Genomic DNA, 27,283 nt, shown 5'->3' with positions numbered 1-27,283 from the left:
AATAACAGTTTTGGTGTCATTACGGATTTAAAGATTCACTTTTAATTTTATCTTGTCTATTGGATTATGGCAAAATCTGAATTGTTACCTGAATTATACTTGGAATAACATGTATTTCTCGGAAGTAATTTGATTCTATATAATTTGTGATACATCTATTGGAAAATAACTATAATCGGTTTGAATAATTTCCTTGTCAATTTTGCACTAGGAAAGCTGTTAAAAAAAAAAACACTTCTATACACCGTTGAACGTGTTCTATGTGCTTATTTTATTATTTGTTACTAATAAGCTTTCACAAGATTTACAGCGTCTTGATGATATCAACATACCTATAATAATGATAAACCACTAAGTTCTAAACAAGTTTGATGGTAAAACATAGACAAAGCGACAGTTCTACGCGTTTTTATTTGAGTTAGCAAAGGTCAAAGCAGAAAACTATAAACTATCAGAAAAACTCGATGAGACAGACACGTAGTAAATCTAGGAATGCGAGAACGACGCCGCAACAGTTGTTGATTTTCTTTCGCTAGAAGACAAACTTTACATGAAACGCAAAGAAACCGATACCACCAGCTCAGCTGAGGACGACTACGAGAAGGACTAACTAGAGAGAATAAGTGTTAGGAAAATCAGATGGGAAAAAGTCTCCGGGTGTGTAACGCCGGAAAAGTTTTCCGATCCGTAGACGCAAATTTGCCAAAGACAGAGAGCAAAACACAGCCAAATGGAATTTTTTGTTTTTTTTTTCTTTAAACTATCACTGGATCCCTCTCTGGGAGGCAGTCAACTAGGAACAAAACAAAACTATTGCGAAACTAGAAAATCTATACTAAAGATGTAACTTTTCAGTCAACAGCAAACTAGTAAAAACTTGTTTGTTAATTTTTTTTCTGCGCCGCTAGTAGAAAATTGAAGGCATATTTTCAAAGCATGAGTTTTGGATTCTCTAGGAGAAATCTGACAAAACTTGGAACGTGTGGACACTTACGCGGCGGCAGAAGCTGCTGCCAACTTTTCCGCTGCTTCCAGTTTGGATCTAGGGTGTTGGGTTTCGTTGACGGTCGATGGAACAATGTTCGGTGGATGGATAGATGGAAAGAAGCACACCCAGAGGCACATCAAATCACATCGAAGTGGCAGCCACGGTTTAGCAGTAGGTAGGTGATGCCACGCATATTTGGGCAAACATTGGAGGCGTATAATTCGCGTGGGGTGGATACGTTGGTTTTGCGGGTCAAATGGGTTGGGCGATTGGTTGATTGATTGATTGGTTGGGTTGTTGATTGATTGGTTGTTGGTGGTGATAGAAAACATAAAAAGAGGAGATAAAAACAATAATTATTAGTTTGTGGTAGGTTATGGAATCGTTGATTATGTCCTGTTTAAAAGTTCTAAATTTGATACGAGCTGTTATTTTGAACACAATTTCTTGATGATGTCCATTACTTTTAATTTAAAGCAATTATAAAACTTTATAACATACTTCCTTGAATAAAAAACGTTCAAATTAGAACAATTTATTTATTTTTGAAAGATTTTTATGGGACCGTGCTGCTTCAAATTGCCGTGCCATAATTAATATGTCTTCCGCATTCTCCATGCATAAAGTTGCCGAAAATAGAAGTTTTGGGTGATTTACGGACACTTCGAATCAACACGGTTCATACCTCTTTTTACAAGAACGCCGGTGCTTATCCTTGTTTACATATTTCAAATACATTAGATAATTGTCAAGACAAAAGGAATATGGCCTTTTTCATGTATTGAAAAATCATATCCAATAACGGTTAATAGTTCTTTTATTTATATCAAATGGATTGTTCCAAAAATGCACATTTTCTGTTCATATAGTCATTATTTCGTAAAGAAATGGATTACTTAAAATTTGGTAGAATATAGCAGATTTTTTTTAATTTTTGTGAATTAGGGGGAGATCCCCCAGTACCGGACACTTAAGCCACTAAATTCATAATTCGAAAAATATTGCTTTTATGTGCTCGTGTTACCCATTTATGATAAATATTATCATTTTTATAGTGTACAAAAATAAATTCGAAAATATAAATATGAATTTTGACATTGGATTTTGATGATGTATTTTAGTACCAAAATGATCGATCTTGAAAGGTGGCACCCAATACCGGACACGATATGGAAATGCCTCGAATTCTGCAAATTTGAGCATCATTGAATGTTTTTACTATAGGAATATTATATAATTGCCAATTCAATGCATTTGCAACATTCACAAGAACAAATTGAGTTTTTCTTAATTTGCAAGATGTCCATCAAAAACTTCTTTCATATATGATGAAAAATAGCACATTTTACGATGTTGTTCTGATTGTTCATTCTTCTTAATTTTATCGCATGTTTGATGCCATGATCGACGAAAACCATGAAAAATTAATGTATTTAGAAACACTGGTGCAATAATTACAAAGATATCATATAGCAAATCAAGCTGTCCGAAACTGGGGGACAGAAGGTGCTTAACAAAAATTGTAATTTGTCCATATTTTGTTCATTTATGGTACAAAATACATTCATTCTATCAAATTAGGTTTATGTTCGATCATGCTTGCGTGATCCATAGTATTTTTTTATATTCAAAATGGTTACTAAATAGGCTCAAAATTAAGGCGATACCTCAATTTTTTTAAGATTTTCAAACTTTTCTACTTTTTAAAAAAGGCATACATATTTCAAGGATATGTTATTTTACGCAAATATTAGCCTCCATTATAGCTTTCTTTTCTTCTTATACACCGTTTTGATTGGACCATGATTTCTCAATGTTTCGACTTTGTCCGGTATTGGGTGCTGTCCGGTACTGGGGGATCTCCCCCTACAGATTGATCACATATTTTTTCTAACAAAAATATATTTTTTTATCATAACTAGTTAAAACGACAAAAAGTATACACGACTTCTTCTACATCAACCCTTTATCTGTTTCCTTGGGTCAATTTGACCCACAGCACTTTAACCTTCGTTGTACATTGGGGTAATTTTTGGCCAATCGGCAGAGTAAAGGAGCTGTAACTTTCAAAAGAGATAAAAATATTAACTTCTGACTATTCCTAACTTTTGAAAACGAACATTTTCGTGCTAAAAGAAGCTTTCAGTGACCTCTAGGAACGGCGCTATAAAAAAAAATGACACATTATGCATTAAGGGTCGAAAGTGATCCATGACATTGAAACGCTCTCAAAAATCAATTTTTGAACCGATTTTCGTTCCTTTAGCTTTGCATTAAACACATGGAACTCTTGATTAGAACCCTGGACATTTTTCGTGAGCATGGCCATTCTGGGCACCGTTTTGTTTTTTTGGTGTAATTTGGACATTTTTAGATCATCATACAGACATTTAATGAAAAACCGATCTAGTGGGTCACCGAATTCCGTGAAAATTTGCTATTTTGTTCCTTATCCGAAATGAGGACATACGTGTTTTTGTATTTTTTTGATTATTTAGATCGGTTTTTCATTGAATGGCTGCATATAGTTCCATCATACCACAACTCAAAATACAGTTCATCACAGTTTTCATCCAGGTTTAAAATTCTTCTTGTTCATGTTTAAATCAACAAGTAAAACGACATTTTATCACTGAAGAATTACAACTTTTAAAATAAATCGAAGTTTTGGGTTCAAATAGGGCTTCAGTAAATCTTCAAAGAAAACTTCAAGAGATTTCCTCAAAAAAATTTCTCGGAATATTTACAAAGGCACTTCCAAAGATTTCTCCAGGTACTTTTTGAAAGATTACTCCAGGGATTTCACCAGAAATTCTCCCAAAATAATCTCAATCGTAATTTGTACAACGTTTTCTACAATACTTCACGGAAAAATTTTTGTTTGCTACCAGATTTTCTCGATCTGTTCAGATAGGGCTGCAGAAATGCCTTCAACAATTCATTCTGGAATTTTGCCAGAAGTTCCTCCTGGGATTCCTCCAATGTATTATTCCAGTCATTTTTGCAGGGATATTTTTATAGCGATTCCACCAGGAAGATCTGCCGAAACGTCTCCAGCAATTACATCTAAGATTCTTCCCGTGAAATATTTACTGAGATTTCTCCAGGAATTTTTCCAAACGTTTCCATGAGATTACTTCCAGTACTCCTTCAAGCGATTTCTCCTGATATTCCTTCAATAAATCCAGAAACATCTTCTCTTTGATAATCTCTATAGGGATTTTTGCTGAGATGTCATCAAGGGTTTATCCTGGTCACACTACGGCAATTTTTTAAAGGAATACATAATTTGTATCTCCAGAAATTCTCCAGGTGGTCCTCAAGAGATTCCTCTACGAATTATTCCTGAGAGTTTTTTTTTGGGGATCTCAAGGAATTCTTCCGGAAATTCATCAAGGGATTCTACAAGGAATAACTTCATAAATAGAGGCTCCTCAAGAGATTCCTTCAGGAATTCTCCCAGGAAAATCGCAGGTAATCCTTCAGGGATTCCCTTTGAAATTTCTCCAAAGATTTGTTCTGGTTCTCTTAAAAAATCCTCTGGGGAGTCCTCTAAGAATTTTTACAAATTTCTACAGAAATTCATCCATAAACTCCTCCAGAGATTTCATCAAAAACAATTAGAAGTACTCCAGGGTTTCCACCGTGATTTTTTTTAGAGATTCCTCAAGGAACTACTTTTCTGAAGAAGTTATTTTTATAAGTTCCTGGAGGGATTCGCAATGTCTGGAGAAAACTCTAGAAAAAATCTAGAGTAATCCCCGGTGAAATTCCTGGACAAATTCTTTCAGGAGTCTTTGGAGGGATTCCCGAGGAAATATTTGAAACAATTCTTGAATAAACATAAAACATGCTTTTCGGCTACCCAGTCTACATTTTCAATGGCTTTTTTACAACAAAGAGAGAAACTCTTGTTAATTACTGAAGGACTCTGAAAGAATCCTCGGAGAGTCCTTGGAGATATCCCAGGAAGAATCACTGTAGAGATTTTGTTGGTGGAATCTCTAGAGAAATCCTGAGAATATCTCCTGTAAAGATTTTTCTGAAGAAACCCCTAGAATCATCCTTGGAGGAATCTATGGCGACATATCTGTAAAATTCCCAGATGAAATCTTTGAAGGAATCCTTGAAGAGATTTTCCAACAGCGATTTATGTAGAGATTTTACTGGAGGAATTTTTGAAAACATTTTACTAATGTAATCTCTAGAGAAATTGTTAGGATAATTTCTGATGAAATTATGACAGCAATTCATGGGAGAATCTCTGGAAGAGTTCCAAAAGGAACTATTGAAAGAATCCCTGGATGATTTTTTGGAGTCTCATGATGCCAGTCATGAGATCAGTCTAATTTGAAAGAGCAACCGACTTTACAAGCAGTCTACTAGAAAAATATATTCTAATAAGATTAGGTAAAAATATATGATGATTTATAGTAATTTTTAAAGAACTTCGGGTAAAACTCGAATATTCCCCTTAAAATAACATTACTCTGCAGACTATGAAGGCCCAACAAGTTTTCAAAATGTATTTAATAGTTTGCCAATTGCTGTTCATATTATATAAAGTTATTGTTACATACCTTTAACAATAAAATGAATGTTTCGTGTATTGTGTATGGACCTAGTTTTCCGTCAGTTCTCCCGTAAAGACATTCCCTAGTATCGTGTATCTAACTTGTCCTGACCAGCCCCTGATACAATTGAATGTGCGATAACAGAGGCACCGAATTAATATCTTGAGAAACCTTGTAGGATTATCTGAAGAGATACTTGGAGTAGGCCATGGAGCGATTTTCCTGGTGGTAACTCTGGTAGAATTCTTGGATGAAATTATTTAGTTATGTGAGAGTTGTGAGCACCTGGAGGAACTCCTAATGAATTCTCGGAGGAAATTTCGGAGAAATCACTAGATAAACATCATAAGTAATCCTTGAAGAGATTGGACTCTAACTTTTTTTTTAGCGATGTGTTAATTTTTAATTCACACCTTAGTGCGTTTCCATGAATAGTTTGTTTGGCAAATGGATTTTTTTCAAAAATCTTGAGAAATAGTTTTCTAAAATTCAGGGGATTAGAAAATAATGTTCTGAAATAGCACTATCACGCAGTGCAACTGTAACTAAGCATTATGCAAAACAGTAGCCCTTCTCCTATTGCAATTCTTTACCGATAAAAGTATTGTTTTATGTTTGACTGTTTAAGAGGTAGTTTCCAAAGTTTCCAAATTTCACGTTTTTTAATCTTTGCCCACAATAATCTTATCCCGTCATGAACCGTCCCGTCCTCTGTTGAATTTTCTAATATTTTTATAATAAAACTCAATTGAACTTTCTTTTCAAAACAGCAGAAAAATTTTAAACCGATTGAAATTTTGTGAAGTTCTTATCGCAGGTTAAACAAAATATGGTTAAATGATAACAAAAATATGCATTAATGTGTTATTTACTATAACATTTTTAAAAATTTTCACACCGTCTAGAGCTACCCATGAAAAAGTAATTGCTCTTTGATTCTTTCTAACAGATTATGTTATAGCTATGCTTTCTATTAATACATGTTTTGTTATCATAACTCATATGGTATATATATGAAGATTGTTGATATTTTTCGGTGATTACACTGAAACACGATTATAACGTTTCGGCTTACTGATTTTCAGCCATCATCAGATTTGTTCAAATCGATCGTTCACCACCAGTGTGGTTTTATTACTAGTAATAAAACCACACTGGTGGTGAACGATCGATTTGAACAAATCAATCATCAGATTTGTTCAAATCGATCGTTCACCACCACACGATCGATTTGAACAAATCTGATGATGGCTGAAAATCAGTAAGCCGAAACGTTATAATCGTGTTTCAGTGTGTAGTAATCACCGAAAAATATCAACAATCTTCAAATATAACAATCGACGGTGACTTAAACCCTATAGAATAACTCATATGGTTTCTGTGGAAGTGCTCATAAAAACACTACGCTGAGAAGCAGGCTCTGTCCCAGTAAGAATGTAATACCAAGAAAAAGAAGCGACCATCGAGCTAGTTACAGATTACAAAATCAGTGCAAATGCGATCCAAGGGACCATCAAGGTAGCCATGAAAATAAACTTTTACTATGGTTCTATAACTCGATATCGATATACGAAGTATCGAATAAGGGAGAGTTAACTGTATCTCTAATCGTTGTCAAGTCATTGTGATTTGTAGAGCAAACTATACATTTTTCATATGTAGCTCCATTTTGAACTATATTGGAGGTGTTCAATAGTATTAATCTAAATCAAAGCTTAACCTAATATTGAACATAAGGGGTCGTCCATAAATTACATCACGCTCTAAAGAAGAGAGAGACTCAGGGGCCTTCCTTAGTCGAGTGGTTAGTGTCCGCGGCTACAAAGCAAAGCCATGGTAAAGGTGTCTGGGTACGATTCCCGGTCGGTCCAGGATCTTTTCATAATGGAAATTTCCTTGACTTCCCTGGACATAAAAGTATCATCGTACCTGCCACACGAGATACGAATGCAAAAGTGGCAACTAAGGCAAATAAATCTCTCAGTTAATAACTGTGGAAGTGCTCATTGAACATCAAGCTGAGAAGCAGGCTCTGTCCTAGTGGGGACGTAATGCCAAAAAGAAGAAGAAGAGCAAAAAGAACTGAAAAACGATGTAGATAACATCCTGCTGCGCTGATGTGCTCCACACAAACTTGATTTCACGTTTGAAAAATGATTCTCCTTACCTGAGGAAAGAATCATTTTTCACAAACAACTAACTCCCGGAAAGCAAACATTGATGAAATCATCACTTAATCATACCTTCCTCTCACCACCCACGTTTACCTGCCCAAACCAGAGGAAAATAAATATGATTTTTTTTTTCGTTAGAAATTCAGGTTCGATTTCTCGTCAAATCCCAATCGTTTTGGCTGTTCTATACACCTTGTGTTGCTGTGCTCCGATTATGACGAGTGGGTATTATTGTTATCCAAGCCCTTTGCTCCAAAAATACCCACTTTTGGATCCAATTTGATCCGACCACCCGGGTGCCCGCTCCCCCTCCCCGTCTTCATTCCAAATACTCGTTAGAATCGATAAGAAGAAGTTGGAATCCATTTCCCGATTGGACTGGGCTGCGGATGGTTTGATACCGTGTCAGCCGCTATGCGAAACTCAATCATTTTCCTGAGTGCCGTACCACGTTTTCTGGCTAATCAAACCATCCCCGGCGCTCACTGGCATCGAAGGGGGTTCACATTTCGCGTGTCGATCCGGAACGCGAACTCAAGAAAAGTCCTTCGCTCTCGAACGCTAGCCCCACAATTATGAATCGTTTTAAGTTTTGCGCAAGTTTGAAAATTTTTGCATTTAAAAATGGAAATACACATGCATTCAGTACGAAATTGTGAAGTTCGTGATATACATATGTTTGCTTATTTAAACATTGTGTAAAATCGTATTTCATGAAACCGCAGTAAAACTTGTCCACAAATATTGTTCAATATATACACAATTTTGAAACAATTGATTGTTATCAATTGTTTTACAATAAGTTTTTAGCTTGAACGGCCGTCTGGTTCTCTAGATTTGTGCTCTTGAATTGAAGGTATGGCTTCGATTCAGTTTCATCTTAAATCCTGCTGTTTCATAAATTATGAGCGGTGACTGTATCACAACCCTGGCGAAATTCAGACAACTGTCGATTCTGAACGACAGCTGGAGTGCGTACCGCTTAAGGCGATCGTCTAATGGGTTTGAGCGATTTGAAATTTGTATGGGAGCGAAGGCGTTATGCTGACTTTAGACCATTGGGCTGCTTAAACCTAGCCGAATTGGGTCATATAAAACCTTTCACGCTACGAGGGATCATGTTTCCTTCAAATTGTGGAAAAAACTTTTCCAGAATTTTCCCTCGTTTTTCCAGCTTACTTCGGCGAAACAAGCAAAGTCGGAAAATTTTTTCCACCAATTAGGTATTTACGTGATTTTCAGGAAATTTAAAGCGGTGACATATACTTTTTTTTACTCAGAAAGGTTTAAATGATCTCAAACATTGTCACTGAGGTATTTTCCGGAAAATCAATTCTCGATTTTCCCGGAAAATTTGATACTTTAGTACCGTGGAAATGTGCCTAAATATGGAACGACTGAGCTGGATATAAATTTACAAAATATTTTCAATTACTAAATAAAGGGTAACTAACTGGATTCAGGTGATAAATTGAAAATATGAACGTTTTTCCCAAGGGTTTTCCCCAATTTTCCACGAACTGGTTCAAAAAATTGATCGCGTAACGCGTGCGTATACGGATCAGTGTATTGAAATGAATGATTTTTTCACCCTCTCATTCAAAGCTCATAAACCAAAAATATACCCATATTTTTGTATATCCTGCACCCTCATATTCCCCTGCAGGTCATAGGCATAGTCGGGGGCCCTAATTTGAGCATTTTTGCACCAAATTTTTGAAAAATTTGGCGTGACCCCACTTAGCAGCGACATATTTTTCCAGCCAGCTGCCGTGCGGATAGAGAAACGTCATTTGAGAAGTAACGCTGCCACACACGCCTGAAATAGGCAGGGCCGAATCATGTAGAATGCAGGATGCTATCGTCAGATCGTCACCAAACCAGATGGCGCACAACCAAATCGCGACGCGGCTCGATTCGTAGCAATATAGAATCATGTTTGAAACATTACGCATCTATAAGATAATCTTTGAATATGCAACGCGCTGTTATTAGTAGATTAGTCGCAGTACAAGGGACTGGAAATAATATATTTTCATTTGAAATGCCTTTTAGGATCTGATGATCGCTCATTTTATGAATGAAAATTCGATAAGAAGCAGTCGCGTATCGCGAGAAAGTAACAGCAATATCAGCAATGTTGAAGTTTTGCCAAATGGATTATCAATCATTGATTTAGATGCTTGATATAAACTTTGTTCAATACAATAATGTTTTCTTTGCTTGTATGATGTTGAGTAAACATAAAAAATCACAGTTATTCCAAGAGGAATATGCAGCTACGTGTCGATAAATATCAGAGAACCACGTTTATTTATAGTTTTGTTCATTATTTCGTTATTTCATTCAATTATTTCGTCAGATGTTTTTTTTTTTGACAAGAAAATGTTATAAAAATTCGGATTTCAAATCCTTAAATATTTTAGAAAAAAGATTCTTAAATATTTAAGAAGAATGATCTGAGAAGTTAGTACACATTATCCCAAAATTCGTTCGCTAGATATATTTTGTGACCAGGAAAAATATTTGAAAAAATCCGACATCATTCAAATTTTAGGAGAAGCACCAAAGTGGCTTAGAAGGTCGTGAGATAAGTAAATAGAAACATATTATTCCAATATTCGATCTTAGGCATCATAGCCTATTTCGATATTTGAAAATCGAATATTATTTTAGAATTATTTGCAAAATTCATATTTTCAAACCCTTAATATTTTAAAGCAAAAATTCTTCCCAGGGCATATGAGATTCCATCAATTTGGGGTGCAGCACAGTATTATCTCCCGCGAAGTTTCAGCATTCAGTACGATTTACATGTAGGAGTTGAGGATCATCCTTTTATTTGAGAACTAACTTGTCCAGTAGGGGCGCTTTTTCTGACTTGCCCTATATGAACCTTGAGGAATAAGAATGCAAACTATGATATCTCAAGATCCTGATGTTTTAGAAGGTTGGTGTCTTCGGAAGAGTTGTTCATTTGTTCTGGCTGACACGTGGTGGTCATTCTGATACGGAATTACGCCACCAGGCGGCGCTAGTGAGCATTTAATTTTTGTTTTATGGGATAGCCCAGTAGCCTGACCACTAAACAATACCTTGGACAGACATCTGATACCTATACCATGGTACAAGTTGTCAAGAAAATTATTCCAAGGCTATCTTGAATGAAGACAATTATCAGTATGGAATCCATTTCAAGATAATTGTACCATGGTACGTATACCACAAGTGTGTCATAAGTATAAGATAGCGTCTTCGACAAAGTTGTTCAGTGCTAACATTAGTCGAGCCAAAAGCATCAAGATTTGTTCACCGGGTGGCACTAGTGAGCATTAAACTTTTGTTTTGAGGAAAGCTCAATAGCCTAACCACTAAGATAGATGGCGTCTTCGGCAAAGTTGTTCAGTAGCACAAGGGCTATCATTATTTGAGTCAAGAGATTAGATATTTTCTCACCAGGTGGCACTACTGAGCATTGAATTTTTGTTTTGCGAATAGTTCAGTGGCCTGACCACTTAGGAAAATGGCGTCTTCAACAAAGTTGTTCAACAGCACAAGGGCTATCATTATTTGAGTCAAGAGATTCGAAATTTTCTCACCAGGTGGCGCTAGTGAGCACTTAATTTTTGTTTTGTGAATAGCTCAATGGCCTGACCACTTAGAAAGCTGGCGTCTTCGGCAAAGTTGTTCAGTAGTATAAGGGCTAACATTATTTGAGCCAAGAGATTTGATATTTTCTCACCAGGTGGCACTAGTGAACATTTAATTTTTGTTTTGCGAATAGCTCAATGGCCTGATCACTTAGAAAAATAGCGTCTTCAACAAAGTTGTTCAGTAGCACAAGGGCTATCATTATTTGAGCCAAGAGATTCGACATTTGCTCACCAGGTGGCGCTAGTGAGCACTTAATTTTTGTTTTGTGAATAGCTCAATGGCCTGACCACTTAGAAAGCTGGCGTCTTCAAAATAGTTGTTCAGTAGAACAAGGGCTATCATTATTTGAGTCAAGAGATTCGATATTTTCTCACCAGGTAGCGCTAGTGAACATTTAATTTTTGTTTTGCGAATAGCTCAATGGCCTGATCACTTAGAAAAATAGCGTCTTCAACAAAGTTGTTCAGTAGCACAAGGGCTATCATTATTTGAGCCAAGAGATTCGACATTTGCTCACCAGGTGGCGCTAGTGAGCACTTAATTTTTGTTTTGTGAATAGCTCAATGGCCTGACCACTTAGAAAGCTGGCGTCTTCGGCAAAGTTGTTCAGTAGTATAAGGGCTAACATTATTTGAGCCAAGAGATTTCATATTTTCTCACCAGGTGGCACTAGTGGGCATTGAATTTTTGTTTTGCGAAAAGCTCAATGGCCTGACCACTTAGAAAGCTGGCGTCTTCGGCAAAGTTGTTCAGTAGAACAAGGGCTATCATTATTTGAGTCAAGAGATTCGATATTTTCTCACCAGGTAGCGCTAGTGAACATTTAATTTTTGTTTTGCGGATAGCCCAGTAGCCTGACCTCTTAGAAAGATTGCGTCTTCGGCAAGGTGGTTCAGTAGTACAAGGGCTAACATTATTTGAGCCAAGAGATTCAATATTTTCTCACCAGGTGGCATTAATGGGCATGAAATTTTTGTTTTGCGAATAGCTCAGTGGCCTGATCACTTAGAAAAATAGCGTCTTCAACAAAGATGTTCAGTAGCACAAGGGCTATCATTATTTGAGTCAAGAGATTCGACATTTTCTCACCAGGTAGCGCTAGTGAGCACTGAATTTTTGTTTTGCAGATGGCTCAATGGCCTGGCCACTTAGAAAGCTGGCGTCTTCGGCAAAATTGTTCAGTAGCACAAAGGCTATCATTATTTGAGTCAAGAGATTCGAAATTTGCTCACCAGGTGGCGCTAGTGGACATTGAATTTTTGTTTTGCGAATAGCTCAGAGGCCTGACCACTTAGGAAGATGGCGTCTTCAAAAAAGTTGTTCAGTAGAACAAGGGCTAACATTATTTGAGTCAAGAGATTCGATATTTTCTCACCAGGTGGCACTAGTGAACATTGAATTTTTGTTTTGCGGATAGCCCAGTAGCCTGACCTCTATGAAAGATTGCGTCTTCGGCAAGGTGGTTTTGTAGTACAAGGGCTAACATTATTTGAGCCAAGAGATTCTATATTTTCTCACCAGGTGGCATTGATGGGCATTGAATTTTTGTTTTGCGAATAGCTCAGTGGCCTGACCACATAGGAAGATGGCGTCTTCAACAAAGTTGTTCAGTAGAACAAGGGCTATCATTATTTGAGTCAAGTGATTCGATATTTTCTCACCAGGTGGCGCTAGTGAACATTGAATTTTTAACAACTACCGAAAAGCTAAACATTACATATAATTTGCAATTGGATTAGATGGATGTCTTCTCAGTGAGAATCGAACTCACGACTCCCCGATCTCTAGTTGGGGCGCGTTACCACTACGCCATGAGAGGACTCATGAACGCAGAAGTTAACCTGAATTCGATTTCAACTCAATAATCACGTGGTCCTTTTTCGCAAAGTGCACCTCTTTTGGAAGAATTAGATGCCCATCCAAACACAACGCTTTCTATATATATCCAATGCCTAGCCCGAGAGCGCATTGTTTTTTAGGTATAGGAATAGCACACTACACTAGCCAGTAACTGCGCTGGCTGAAGTTTCTATTGTGTGGGCTTCCAATGGGCCGCGACGTTCTCAAACGACCGGTTACGGAACATTTATCGAGCAACGGACTCATGTTCCGTAACCGGTCGTTTGAGAACGTCGCGACCCATTGGAAGCCCACACGATAGAAACCTCAGCCAGCGCAGTTGCTGGCTAGTGTAGTGTGCTATTCCTATACCTAAAAAACAATGCGCTCTCGAGCTGGGCATTGGATATATATAGAAAGCGTTGTATTTGGATGGGCATCTAATTCTTCCGAAAGAGGTGCACTTTGCGAAAAAGGACCACGTGATTATTGAGCTGAAATCGAATTCAGGTTAACTTCTGCGTTTATGAGTCCTCTCATGGCGTAGTGGTAACGCGCCCCAACTAGAGATCGGGGAGTCGTGAGTTCGATTCTCACTGAGAAGACGTGTAACTTTTTCGCAAATCTTCACATCAATTTGTCCATCTAATCCAATTGCAAATTATATGTAATGTTTATCTTTTCGGTAGTTGTTAAACTTCCACTCGGCTGGTTAGCCGCAAACCACGATTCATAATTAAAAACAAGTATTGGATTTTTGTTTTGCGGATAGCCCAGTAGCCTGACCTCTTAGAAAGATTGCGTCTTCGGCAAGGTGATTCAGTAGTACAAGGGCTAACATTATTTGAGCCAAGAGATTCGATATTTTCTCACCAGGTGGCGCCAGTGAACATTTAATTTTTGTTTTGCGAATAGCTCAGTGGCCTGACCACTTAGAAATATGGTTTATTCGGCAAAGTTGTTCAGTACTACAAGGGCTAACATCATTTGAGCCAAGAGATTCGATATTTTCTCACCAGTTGGCACTAGTGAGCATTGAATTTTTGTTTTGCGAATAACTCAATGGTCTGATCACTTAGAAAAATGGCGTCTTTAACAAAGTTGTTCAGTAGCACAAGGGCTATCATTATTTGAGTCAAGAGAATCGACATTTTCTCACCAGGTAGCGCTAGCGAGCACTGAATATTTGTTTTGCAGATAGCTCAATGGCCTGACCACTTAGAAAGCTGGCGTCTTCGGCAAAGTTGTGCAGTAGCACAAGGGCTATCATTATTTGAGTCAAGAGATTCGACATTTGCTCACCAGGTGGCGCTAGTGAGCACTGAATTTTTGTTTTGCGAATAGCTCAATGGCCTGACCACTTAGAAAGCTGGCGTCTTCGGCAAAGTTGTTCAGTAGTATAAGGGCTAACATCATTTGAGACATGAAGTTCAATATTTTCTAGTGGGCATTGAATTTTTGTTTTGCGAATAGCTCAGTGGCCTGACCACTTGGAAAGATGGCGTCGTCGTCAAAGTTATTGGATTTTTGTTTTGCGGATAGCCCAGTAGCCTGACCTCTTAGAAAGATTGCGTCTTCGGCAAGGTGATTCAGTAGTACAAGGGCTAACATTATTTGAGCCAAGAGATTCGATATTTTCTCACCAGGTGGCGCCAGTGAACATTTAATTTTTGTTTTGCGAATAGCTCAGTGGCCTGACCACTTAGAAATATGGTTTATTCGGCAAAGTTGTTCAGTACTACAAGGGCTAACATCATTTGAGCCAAGAGATTCGATATTTTCTCACCAGTTGGCACTAGTGAGCATTGAAGTTTTGTTTTGCGAATAGCTCAATGGCCTGACCACTTGGAAAAATGGCGTCTTCAACAAAGTTGTTCAGTAGCACAAGGGCTATCATTATTTGAGTCAAGAGATTTGACATTTTCTCACCAGGTAGCGCTAGTGAGCACTGAATTTTTGTTTTGCAGATAGCTCAATGGCCTGACCACTTAGAAAGCTGGCGTCTTCGGCAAAATTGTTCAGTAGTATAAGGGCTAACATCATTTGAGACATGAAATTCAATATTTTCTAGTGGGCATTGAATTTTTGTTTTGCGAATAGCTCAGTGGCCTGACCACTTGGAAAGATGGCGTCGTCGTCAAAGTTATTCGGTAGCACAAGGGCTAAAATTATTTCTCGCATAATTTATGATCTCGCCCTAAAAGCCATCGGTAACCATGTGTGCAGTTCGTTGTTTCTAAGCATTTGAATGGAGTTACGTGTTATTTAACAACGCTATGGTGAAGAAAGAATCATTCTCTATCTGCCAGTTGTGTTGGTTTAGATGTTGGTTCGTTCATTTGCTCAGAAAAAATGAGCTACATACGTGGTTACCAATGGCTTTTAGGGCGTTATCTCAGATTATGCGAGATTTGAGCCAAAAGATTCAAAATGTTGGTGTTAGTTAGCGTGAAATTTTTGTTTAGCAGATAACTCAGTAGCTCGACAGCCTCGGAAAATGGCGTCTTCGGCAATGTTGTTAAATGGCACACGGGCTAATATTATTTGAGCCAAGAGATTCGAGATTCTGCCACTGCACTAAACTCATTACGCGTGGTAAAGATGAATAAATTATAGGTGAAATCATGAGAAAAATCACGTCCTCGTCTGGAATTCGAACCCAGGACTCTTGTATGCTAGACGAGTGCTTTACCAACTATGCTACCTAGACACGTGGTGACTCAATAACTCAGATAATTGCAAGTTACGAATTCAAGTCCCCGGATTACCGAACATCTCAATATACAGTCGACTCTGCATAGCCCGATTTTCAAGGGATAATCGACTTATAGAATAATGGAGTTATAGAATATACCGACACCAAAAATTCTAAAATCGAAGGAACAAACAAATTCTGTACTTCCAATACATATATGATCACCTCTGTAAGAAAGTAATATTATTTTGTTGATAGTATTTAAAAAAATATATATGAAAACTTTTGCGTAATGCTTGACGAATAACGTTAGTTCTACCAACATTTTTTTTTGTTTTTAATGTTTTTCAACTTTTAAAACAACATGCAAGTATTTAGTCCCTCCAAATAAGAATTGGTCCAAGTTTCCCCGAATACGAAGAATTTCAGAATAAATATCGAGTATTGGAAAGAAATTTAACTCTCACGTGATATCGACTAGTAGAGATATCGACCTATAAAAAGTAATGTTTGAAAATTTTAGGGGATTAGAAAATCCATCAATTTTTAGAGTATATCCATATATAGAATATCGAGTCGTCGACTGTTTGCGTCAATATATATGTACTACAACTCTGTAGCAGACTGAACCAATTGATCCGATTCAATTTATCTGGAAAATCACATTGACATTCCACGATTGAAATATGATTAACTTTATAAACATCCAATAATGGCTATACGATTTCCTAATGCATCGTAAATAAAATTCAAACGAACATTGTATGCATCAGTTATCAATTTTCATCTGACTGCGTTTTCATCAGGCATTACAAAATCAGATAGACGCTATATGATTGTCTAATATGAAAAAAAATATCGATGATAATCAAGTCAATGAAGTGCATATCGTCTGAACAACAATCATCTCATTTCGTGACGCCTGTATTGCACTTATCCGGAATGTGGGGTAATTTCTCGTTCATTTCAAAACATAATAGTGATGTAAACTTTATGTTCTCATTTTAGATTGTAGCAGAACACTTTACAAAGAAGTGATCTGTTCGTCGAAGTAAATGCCAAACGCCCAGAGGACATATACTTCATGGCCGAAGCGACAGTTGATAATGTGCATAAATGTACCCAGATAATATAAGGCAATTAAAACAGAAAAAATATTATAACTTTGTGTCTATTGCATTTGAATGAAGCCATAAAAAAAACATTGTGAATAACATTATACTATATAACTATGATATGAATATTGTAAGAGAATCCAATACGTTCAATATGCGCATAAAATAAAAAAGTATATGAATTGGTAGATGAACGCGATTTAAATTGATTCTCATTTCCATATATAATTCGGATATAAGTTATCGGATACAAATATTGAGCGCTCTTTATAATATTAATATGAATGTTTAGTGTAAAGCAATATGGAAAAAATCTATATATTTTTGATAATGATTTAAATCTGACGACTTCTAGAGTGTAGTCATGTCGTCACTTGAATGCGAACAACACGTACAGTTGTTGTGAAAGCGATGTAGGTATGATAGGCAAACAGTTTCAACACCAAATAAATTGCTCTTGCTCTGCGTGCGTGTGTAGTATACATGAGATGGATGAATATGGGTTATGAAAAGGGTCTGCGTGATCTGTGGGGATTTGAATTCGAAACATGTAACCTTTTAAGTTATTGGGTCACAAAATGGCTTGGTAGCTTAGGTGGTAGAGCGCTTGTCTAAAAAACCCAGGACTCTCTGTTCAAATCCCAGCAAAGAACGTGGAATTTTCTCATAATTTCACCCATACTTTATTCTTCTTTGCAACGCGTGATGAGTTAATTAATTTAATAACCATTCGGATAAGACTACCGAACATCTCAATATTTGTACCACTATATAAATGACATGCTCACTAGCGCCGCCTGGTGGCAAAGTCTTGAAAATTTTGGCTAAAATAATGTTAGCCCTTGTACTACTGAACAACTTTGCCGAAAACACCATATTTCTAAGTGGGCAGGCTACTTTGTTATCCGCAAAACAAAAATTCAATGCTCGCTACCCAGCCAACATTTTGGTTGGTATAATTTTTGCAATACATCATTCTATGAGAATCAATCTACTTGAATAACATGCATGAAGAGGCTATATACATACCAAAGTAGATTCCAAATACCAACTTCGCACTATTTTTTATATTTTCTGCGACCAGAAATAATATGGTACAAAATTTGGCCAAAAATAAAAAAAAAATCTTCTTGTCTCGAATACAGTACGTAGAGGAGAATGATATACAATTTGTGCTAATAATTATTCATTTTAATTTGGAATATTGTGCGATTCTGATTTTTGACGTAAGAACATGTGATTTTGGGCGCACATTCTTATACGATACGTGGTTCACTGGGTAGCGCCACCTGGTGAGAAAAATCGAATTTCTTGAATCAAAACTTGATAGCCCTTGTACTACTAAACAACTTTGCCGAAGAAGCCTGACTACTGAGATATCCGCAAAAAAAAAATTCATGCTCACTAGCACCACGTGGTGACAAAACATCAAATCTCTTGGCAAAATTTCGAAACTTTTGGCTCAAATAATGATAGCCTTTGTGCTACTGAACAATTTTGTTGAAGGAGCCATCTATCTAAATCTGGGCTAACCGCAGAACAAAAATTCAATGCCCACTAATACCACCTGGTGAGAAAATATCGAATCTCTTAACTCAAATAATGTTAGCCTTTATACTACTGAACAACTTTGCCGAAGACAAAATCTTCCTAAGTGGTCAACCACTGAGCTATTCGCAAAACAAAAATTCAGTGCCCACTAATGCCACCTGGTGAGAAAATATTTAATCTCTTGACTCAAATGATGTTAGCCCTTGTTCTACTGAACAACTTTGCCGAAGACGCCATCTTGCTAAGTGGTCAGGCCACTGAGCTATCTGCAAAACAAAAATTCAATGCCCACTAGTGGCACCTGGTGAGAAAATATAGAATCTCTTGGCTCAAATGATGTTAGCCCTTGTACTACTGAACAACTTTGCCGAAGACGCCATCTTTCTAAGTGGTCAGGCCACTGAGCTATTCGCAAAACAAAAATTCAATGTTCACTAGTGGCACTTGGTGAGAAAATATCGAATCTCTTGACTCAAGTAATGTTGGCCCTTGTACTACTGTGCAACTTTGCCGAAGATGCCATCTTTCTAAGTGATCAGGCCATTGAGCCATCTGCAAAACAAAAATTCAGTGCTCACTAGGGCCACCTGGTGAGAAAATATCGAATCTCATAGCTCAAATAATGATAGCCCTTGTACTACTGAACAACTTTGCCTAAGAAACCATCTTTCCAAGTGGTCAGGCCATTGAGCTAGTCGCAAAACAAAAATTCAATGCCCACTAGTGGCACCTGGTGAGAAAATATAGAATCTCTTGGCTCAAATGATGTTAGCCCTTGTACTACTGAACAACTTTGCCGAAGACGCAATCTTTCTTAGAGGTCAGGCTACTGGGCTATCCGCAAAACAAAAATTCAGTGCTCACTAGCGCCACCTGGTGAGAATATATTAAATCTCTTGGCCCAAATAATGTTAGCTTTTGTACTACTGAACAACTTTGCCGAAGAAACCATCTTTCCAAGTGGTCAGGCCATTGAGCTATTCGCAAAACAAAAATTCAATGCCCACTAGTGGCACCTGGTGAGAAAATATTGAAGCTCTTGGCTCAAATGATGTTAGCCCTTGTACTACTGAACAACTTTGCCGAAGACGCCATCTTTCTAAGTGGTCAGGCCATTGAGCCATCTGCAAAACAAAAATTCAGTGCTCACTAACGCCACCTGGTGAGAAAATATTGAATCTCTTAGCTCAAATAATGTTAGCCCTTGTACTACTGAACAACTTTGCCGAAGACGCCATCTTTCTAAGTGGTCAGGCCATTGAGCTATTCGCAAAACAAAAATTCAATGCCCACTAGTGCCACCTGGTGAGAAAATATTGAATCTCTTGGCTCAAATGATAGCCCTTGTACTACTGAACAACTTTGCCGAAGACGCCATCTTTCTAAGTGGTCAGGCCATTGAGCCATCTGCAAAACAAAAATTCAGTACTCACTAGCGCCACCTGGTGAGAAAATATCGAATCTTTTGACTCAAATAATGATTGCCCTTGTACTACTGAACAACTTTGTTGAAGACGCCATCTTTCTAAGAAGTCAAGCAACTGAGATATTCGCAAAACAAAAAATTCAATGCCCACCAGTGCCACCTGGTGAAAAAATATCGAATCTTTTGACTCAAATAATGATAGCCCTTGTACTACTGAACAACTTTGATGAAGACGCCATCTTTCTAAGAAGTCAGGCCACTGAGCTATTCGCAAAACAAAATTCAATGCCCACTAGTGCCACCTGGTGAGAAAATATAGAATCTCTTGGCTCAAATAATGATAGCCCTTGTACTACTGAACAACTTTGATGAAGACGCCAGCTTTCTAAGAAGTCAGGCCACTGAGCTATTCGCAAAACAAAATTCAATGCCCACTAGTGCCACCTGGTGAGAAAATATCGAATCTCTTGGCTCAAATAATGATAGCCCTTGTGCTACTGAACAAATTTGCCGAAGAATCCATATTTCTAAATGGTCAGGCCACTGAGCTATCCGCAAAACAAAAATTCAATGTTCACTAGCGCCACCTGGTGAGAAAATATCGAATCTCTTGACTCAAGCAATGTTAGCCCTTGAACTACTGAACAACTTTGCCGAAGACGCCATCTTTCTGAGTGGTCAGGCCACTGTGCTATCCGTAAAACAAAAATTCAGTGCTCACTAGCGCCACCTGGTGTGGAAATATCGATTCTCTTTGCTCAAATAATGATAGCCCTTGTACTACTGAACAACTTTGTTGAAGACGCCACCCAGTGAACCACGTATCGTATAAGAATGTGCATCCAAAATCACATATTCATGCATCCAAAATCAGAATCGCGCAAGATGCCAAATAAGGCGTTATGAATGTTAATACAAGTTGTATATAAATCCGTAATACGATTCATAAACGACAATCTGTGTTGACAACAAAACATGTCGTAAATAGTGCAACATAGAATCACGTTATGTTATATAAACTGACTGATCATATATCAATCCAGAAAGCATCGTATGAAATCGCAATAACTTAGCAAAAATTGCCACCCAAACTTTGTATTTGCCGACGATGGGCCTCAAAGAACAACAAAGTATATGTCGCACATGTATTAATATTGGCAAATAATCACCCATAATGTGTAACCCGTAGTGGGACAGTGGTATGGTGTACGATTCTTGATCCAGAGGTCCCGTGTTCGAGACGCGCTGGAAACTTTTTTTTTATTTTCATCAAAATTTTGTGGCATCGCATATCTGATCGCAGAAAGTCTGAAGAAGTCGTACCAAGTACGCATATAGCCTCCACTTTGGTAGGTATATAGCCTTTTCATGCATTCTATACGATTGAATTGGTTTGTATAGAATGATGTATAACAAAAGTTATACCAACCAAAATGTTGACTGGGCATCTTTCTAAGTGGCCAGGCCACTGAGCTAACCGCAAAACAAAAATTCAATGTTCACTAGCGCCACCAGGTGAGAAAATATTGAATCTCTTGGTTCAAATAATGATAGCCCTTGTACTACTGAACAACTTTGCCGAAGACACCATCTTTCTAAGTGGTCAGGCCATTGAGCTATCCGCAAAACAAAAATTCAGTGCTCACTATTGCCACCTGGTGAGAAAATATCGAATCTCTTGACTCAAATTATGATATCCCTTGTGCTACTGAACAACTTTGACGAAGACGCCATCTTTCTAAGAGGTCAGGCTACTGGGCTATCCGCAAAACAAAAATTGAATGTTCGCTAGCGGCACTTGGTGAGAAAATATTGAATCTCTTGGCTCAAATAATGATATCCTTTGTGCTACTGAACAACTTTGCCGAAGCTGACCATTTAGAAATATGGATTCTTCGGCAAAGTTGTTCAGTAGCACAAAGGATATCATTATTTGAGCCAAGAGATTCAATATTTTCTCACCAAGTGCCGCTAGCGAACATTCAATTTTTGTTTTGCGGATAGCCCAGTAGCCTGACCTCTTAGAAAGATGGCGTCTTCGTCAAAGTTGTTCAGTAGCACAAGGGATATCATAATTTGAGTCAAGAGATTCGATATTTTCTCACCAGGTGGCAATAGTGAGCACTGAATTTTTGTTTTGCGGATAGCTCAATGGCCTGACCACTTAGAAAGATGGTGTCTTCGGCAAAGTTGTTCAGTAGTACAAGGGCTATCATTATTTGAACCAAGAGATTCAATATTTTCTCACCTGGTGGCGCTAGTGAACATTGAATTTTTGTTTTGCGGTTAGCTCAGTGGCCTGGCCACTTAGAAAGATGCCCAGTCAACATTTTGGTTGGTATAACTTTTGTTATACATCATTCTATACAAACCAATTCAATCGTATAGAATGCATGAAAAGGCTATATACCTACCAAAGTGGAGGCTATATGCGTACTGAGCTATCCGTAAAACAAAAATTCAGTGCTCACTAGCGCCACCTGGTTCATATAGGCCAAATAGGAAAAAGCGCCTCTGCTGGACTAGTTAGTTCTCAACTAAAAGATGATCCTCATCCCCTCAATGTAAATCGTACTGAGTGCTGAAACTTCGTTGAAGATAATACTGCGCTACACCTCAAATTGATGAAATCTCATAAGCCCTGGGAAGAATTTTTACATTAAAATATTGAGGGTTTGAAAATATAAATTTTGCAAATATGCAATTCTAAAATATTATTTAATTTTTCAATATTGAAACAGGCTCAGACGCCTAAGATCGAATATCGGAAAAATACGTTTCTATTTTCTTAGCCCATGACCTCCTTATTCGACCCGAATTTTTTTAAATATTTTCTCTTGGTCAAAAAATAAATCTAGCGAACGAATTTCGGAATATGTTGTACTTGTTTCACAGATCTTTCTTTTCAAATATCTTTCTTATAAATAATTAATTCCTTAAATCTTTCTTATAAATATTCTTCATTTAGGAATACAAATTTTTATAACATATTTTTTGTCAAAAAAAAAACATCTGATGAAAGATATAGGGAATAATTTGTTGCTGTTTTCGCAGACCATATTTGAATAAATTGATAAATAAACGTGGTTCTCTGATATTTATCGACACGTAGCTGCATATTCCTCTTGGAATAACTATGATTTTTTATGTTTACTCAACATCATACAAGCAAAGAAAACATTATTGTATTGAACAAAGTTTAAATCCAGCATCTAAATCAATGATTGATAATCCATTTGGCAAAACTTCAACATTGCTGATATTGCTGTTACTTTCTCGCGATACGCGACTGCTTCTTATCGAATTTTCATTCATAAAATGAGCGATCATCAGATCCTAAAAGGCATTTCAAATGAAAATATATTATTTCCAGTCCCTTGTACTGCGACTAATCTACTAATAACAGCGCGTTGCATATTCAAAGATTATCTTATAGATGCGTAATGTTTCAAACATGATTCTATATTGCTACGAATCGAGCCGCGTCGTGATTTGGTTGTGCGCCATCTGGTTTGGTGACGATCTGACGATAGCATCCTGCATTCTACATGATTCGGCCCTGCCTATTTCAGGCGTGTGTGGCAGCGTTACTTCTCAAATGACGTTTCTCTATCCGCACGGCAGCTGGCTGGAAAAATATGTCGCTGCTAAGTGGGGTCACGCCAAATTTTTCAAAAATTTGGTGCAAAAATGCTCAAATTAGGGCCCCCGATTATGCCTATGACCTGCAGGGGAATATGAGGGTGCAGGATATACAAAAATATGGGTATATTTTTGGTTTATGAGCTTTGAATGAGAGGGTGAAAAAATCATTCATTTCAATACACTGATCCGTATACGCACGCGTTACGCGATCAATTTTTTGAACCAGTTCGTGGAAAATTGGGGAAAACCCTTGGGAAAAACGTTCATATTTTCAATTTATCACCTGAATCCAGTTAGTTACCCTTTATTTAGTAATTGAAAATATTTTGTAAATTTATATCCAGCCCAGTCGTTCCATATTTAGGCACATTTCCACGGTACTAAAGTATCAAATTTTCCGGGAAAATCGAGAACTGATTTTCCGGAAAATACCTCAGTGACAATGTTTGAGATCATTTAAACCTTTCTGAGTAAAAAAAAGTATATGTCACCGCTTTAAATTTCCTGAAAATCACGTAAATACCTAATTGGTGGAAAAAATTTCCCGACTTTGCTTGTTTCGCCGAAGTAAGCTGGAAAAACGAGGGAAAATTCTGGAAAAGTTTTTTCCACAATTTGAAGGAAACATGATCCCTCGTAGCGTGAAAGGTTTTATATGACCCAATTCGGCCAGGTTTAAGCAGCCCAATGGTCTAAAGTCAGCATAACGCCTTCGCTCCCATACAAATTTCAAATCGCTCAAACCCATTAGACGATCGCCTTAACGAATGACTGAAGAAGGTGTATAGGCAGTACGATTACTACGGTAAACAGGATTCGAACGATCTTTTTGATGTCCAATGAATGACAGCTGGCGATCCAATGAACGGAGCTGGTTGGTTCAAAACATTCATGAAAAGGTCATGGAAGATTGAATCAAACACACGCAGTAAGGTGAAACCTTCCTTGTGTGTTGAGGTTAATTTTGGTCGATCGACACAGTAAAAAAGCTGTAACTTTGTTCGACGTCCTCTAGTGATTTTCTTTTTAATTTATCCAGAAATGTCTCGGTAAGTACCTATGTGGATTTAATCAATAATTCCGCCACAGATCAATCCAAGAATAATTCCAGAAAACATTGCGGATTTTTTTTTCAGAAAGTTATTTCAGTAGGAATCACTCAATGAATTACCTACAGTTCAGGCAAGTGGAATTTTTCGAACAACCTTCCAACGATTATGCTCATGATTATGATTTTTTTTTAATTAAAAAAATAGCTACAATGATTCATTTCCAGCAGTTGATCCAAGATTTTTTATGAGAAATCACCCAGAAATTCTTCAAATAATTAACACTCAGGGATTTTTCGAGAGTTCCAGTATAAAAGATCCCATAACTTCTTTCAGTAATTATGACTGGGAAATAAATTATTACATCATGGATCCCGCCCGGAATTGGCCAAAAAATTACTTTTGGGTTTCCTTTACTAATTTCTTCAGAAGTTCTTCCACTATTTTGTCTAGGGATATCACATGGAATTCCATAAAAAATATTTTTTATAGATTCTCAGAAAGATTCCTAATGTTTATATGATTGGTTGGAATTTCTTTTAAGATTAATATAAATAGTAATGTTAACAAAGTTTGACTGGACTTTAATGATGATAATTGGATTTCGGCTTTCAGTCACGAATTAAGCGTTGATTATTTTAAATCATTTAAAATAATCAACGCTTAATTCGTGACTGAAAGCCGAAATCCAAATATAAATAGTTATTGTATCAATTAAACCACGCGCGAAACCGTGAGCAAAATCTATCCGACGACGCAAAACCGAACCGTCCGGCTTGGGCTTCACGAAGCATTACCCAGCAAGGACGCTCCAAAACAGGAAAAAAAAAAACCTGGAGTCCTGGTTCCTACAGTCTAAACAATCTAGTGACGATGAAAAGTTCTCCTTGGAGGAATTTTCTAAGCAATCTCTGACGAAATCTTTAGTGAAATTCCTGGAGGAACCGCTGTAAGGATTACTGTAAAGATTATCTTGGAGGAAATTCTGAAACAATCCCTGGAGGAATCTATTACTGAATTCCTAGAGAAATCTCTGGAAGAGTGGATTTCCTGGAGCTATATTTGTACTGGTCTCAAAACATGAGTAATGAATTGTCAATTCCGAAAGAAATGTTCGGAAGAATCTATTGAAAAATGAAAAAAAAAAAAACGGAAAATTCTTAGTCGAATATTTGGAAGAATGATTTAAAAAAAGAAATCCTTGATGAATCACCTAAGTCATCCCTGTAAAAGTCGTAGTCTAAGTCCTGTAAAAGGATGAATCTCTAAAGAAGTTTCGTAAATTGTTTCCAGATAAAACCCAAAAAAAATCTTGGAGGAGATGCTGAATTAACATTTAGATAAATGCCTGAAGAAATTCCATGCTGGGAGAATTCCTGAAGAATATTAGAAAGTGGATTTCTTGGAAGATGTCCCTGAAAAGCTTGATAATCGTTAACAAATCCTAGAGAAAAAAAATCAAGAGAAATTACTGAAGGGATGTTGTGCCAGGATGTTTGAGTGGAATTTTTGATTTTTTAAGAATCCCTGCAGGAATTTCTAGATGAATCTATATAAATCTTCCAAAGGTATCACTGAAAGAATGGTTTAAAAAAACCTTTTAAATTCCTTGATGGTTTCTGAGTAACTCCTGAAAGTCTCTGGATGAATATCTGAAGGAATTCAGTGAATTATTTAACGATTAATCACAGAAAACAATCTTTAAAAGATGCTGCATGCATACTTGGATGAATGCTTGAATGAATCCTAGAAAAAATAACTGGAAGAGTTCCTGAATCTCAGAGTCAATAACCTGAAAAATCTCTTGAGGAATTCTTGAAAGGATTCCAGAAACAGTCCCTATAGAAATTCCTCGGAGAGTTTCTGTAGGAGTCCATCGCAAATTTCCTATGTAATCTCTGGAGGAATACCAGGAAAATTTTTTGTAGCAGTTCCTGCAAGAATTTCTGAAGAAATTGTTGAAAAAATGACTGGAGACCCGACCAGTGAATTACAACTAAATTGTAGCACAATTATTTCAACATTTGTTGAAAATAACAATTTTTCTTAGAAGCACATTGAGTTGATGGAGGAAATTGTAACATAATTAAAACAAAATCAGTTATAATACCAAATGCTATTTAAAATTTGTTTCAATTTGAAACATAAATACAACACAATTTGTTATAAAAAATTGAAAACAGTTGCTTATAACAAATTTTGTTATAATTTAGTTATAAAAATAAACAAAATGAATTATATTTTTGTTTGAATTGAAACATAATGAGTAACATTTTTGTTTAAATTGTAATATATTTTGTTTCAGTTTTGTTTAGTGTAGAAAAATTGTGTTATATTTTTTGTTGTTTTAACTACTAACCAGCTAAAATTATAACATATTTTGTTAGAAAAAAAACGCGCTAACTGAATAACAAAATCTATTGCAACTCTGTTGTAATCCACTGGTCGGGGAAAATTATGAAAAAAAACTTAGACGAAATAATTGAAGTACGGAGATGAACCAGCCAAGGGCTGAAAATCTCCCTAATAAAGATAAATAATAATAATAATAATTGAAGCGTTGAGGTACCTCA

The 27,283-nt window shown here is 37.0% G+C and overlaps 1 protein-coding gene across 3 annotated transcripts in view; it reads right to left on the bottom strand.

The window, feature by feature from the left end:
* The window catches only part of LOC5563832 (potassium voltage-gated channel subfamily KQT member 1), a 435,691-nt gene that overhangs the window by 239,384 nt on the left and 169,024 nt on the right, over window positions 1–27,283 (bottom strand). The window contains exon 9 of one of the 3 annotated variants that reach the window (XM_021842610.1): window positions 995–1,042. The exons of the other annotated variants lie outside the window; for them this stretch is intronic. Within the exon in view, the coding sequence (XP_021698302.1) occupies window positions 995–1,042 (48 nt within the window). The remainder of the gene's footprint in view (window positions 1–994; window positions 1,043–27,283) is intronic. 3 annotated transcript variants of the gene reach the window in all.

This window comes from Aedes aegypti, chromosome 2, assembly GCF_002204515.2.
Source record: "Aedes aegypti strain LVP_AGWG chromosome 2, AaegL5.0 Primary Assembly, whole genome shotgun sequence".
NCBI classification, from domain to species: Eukaryota; Metazoa; Arthropoda; class Insecta; order Diptera; family Culicidae; genus Aedes; species Aedes aegypti.
The sequence above is the reverse complement of the archived record's forward strand: the minus strand, read 5'-3'. Positions and strand labels throughout refer to the sequence as shown.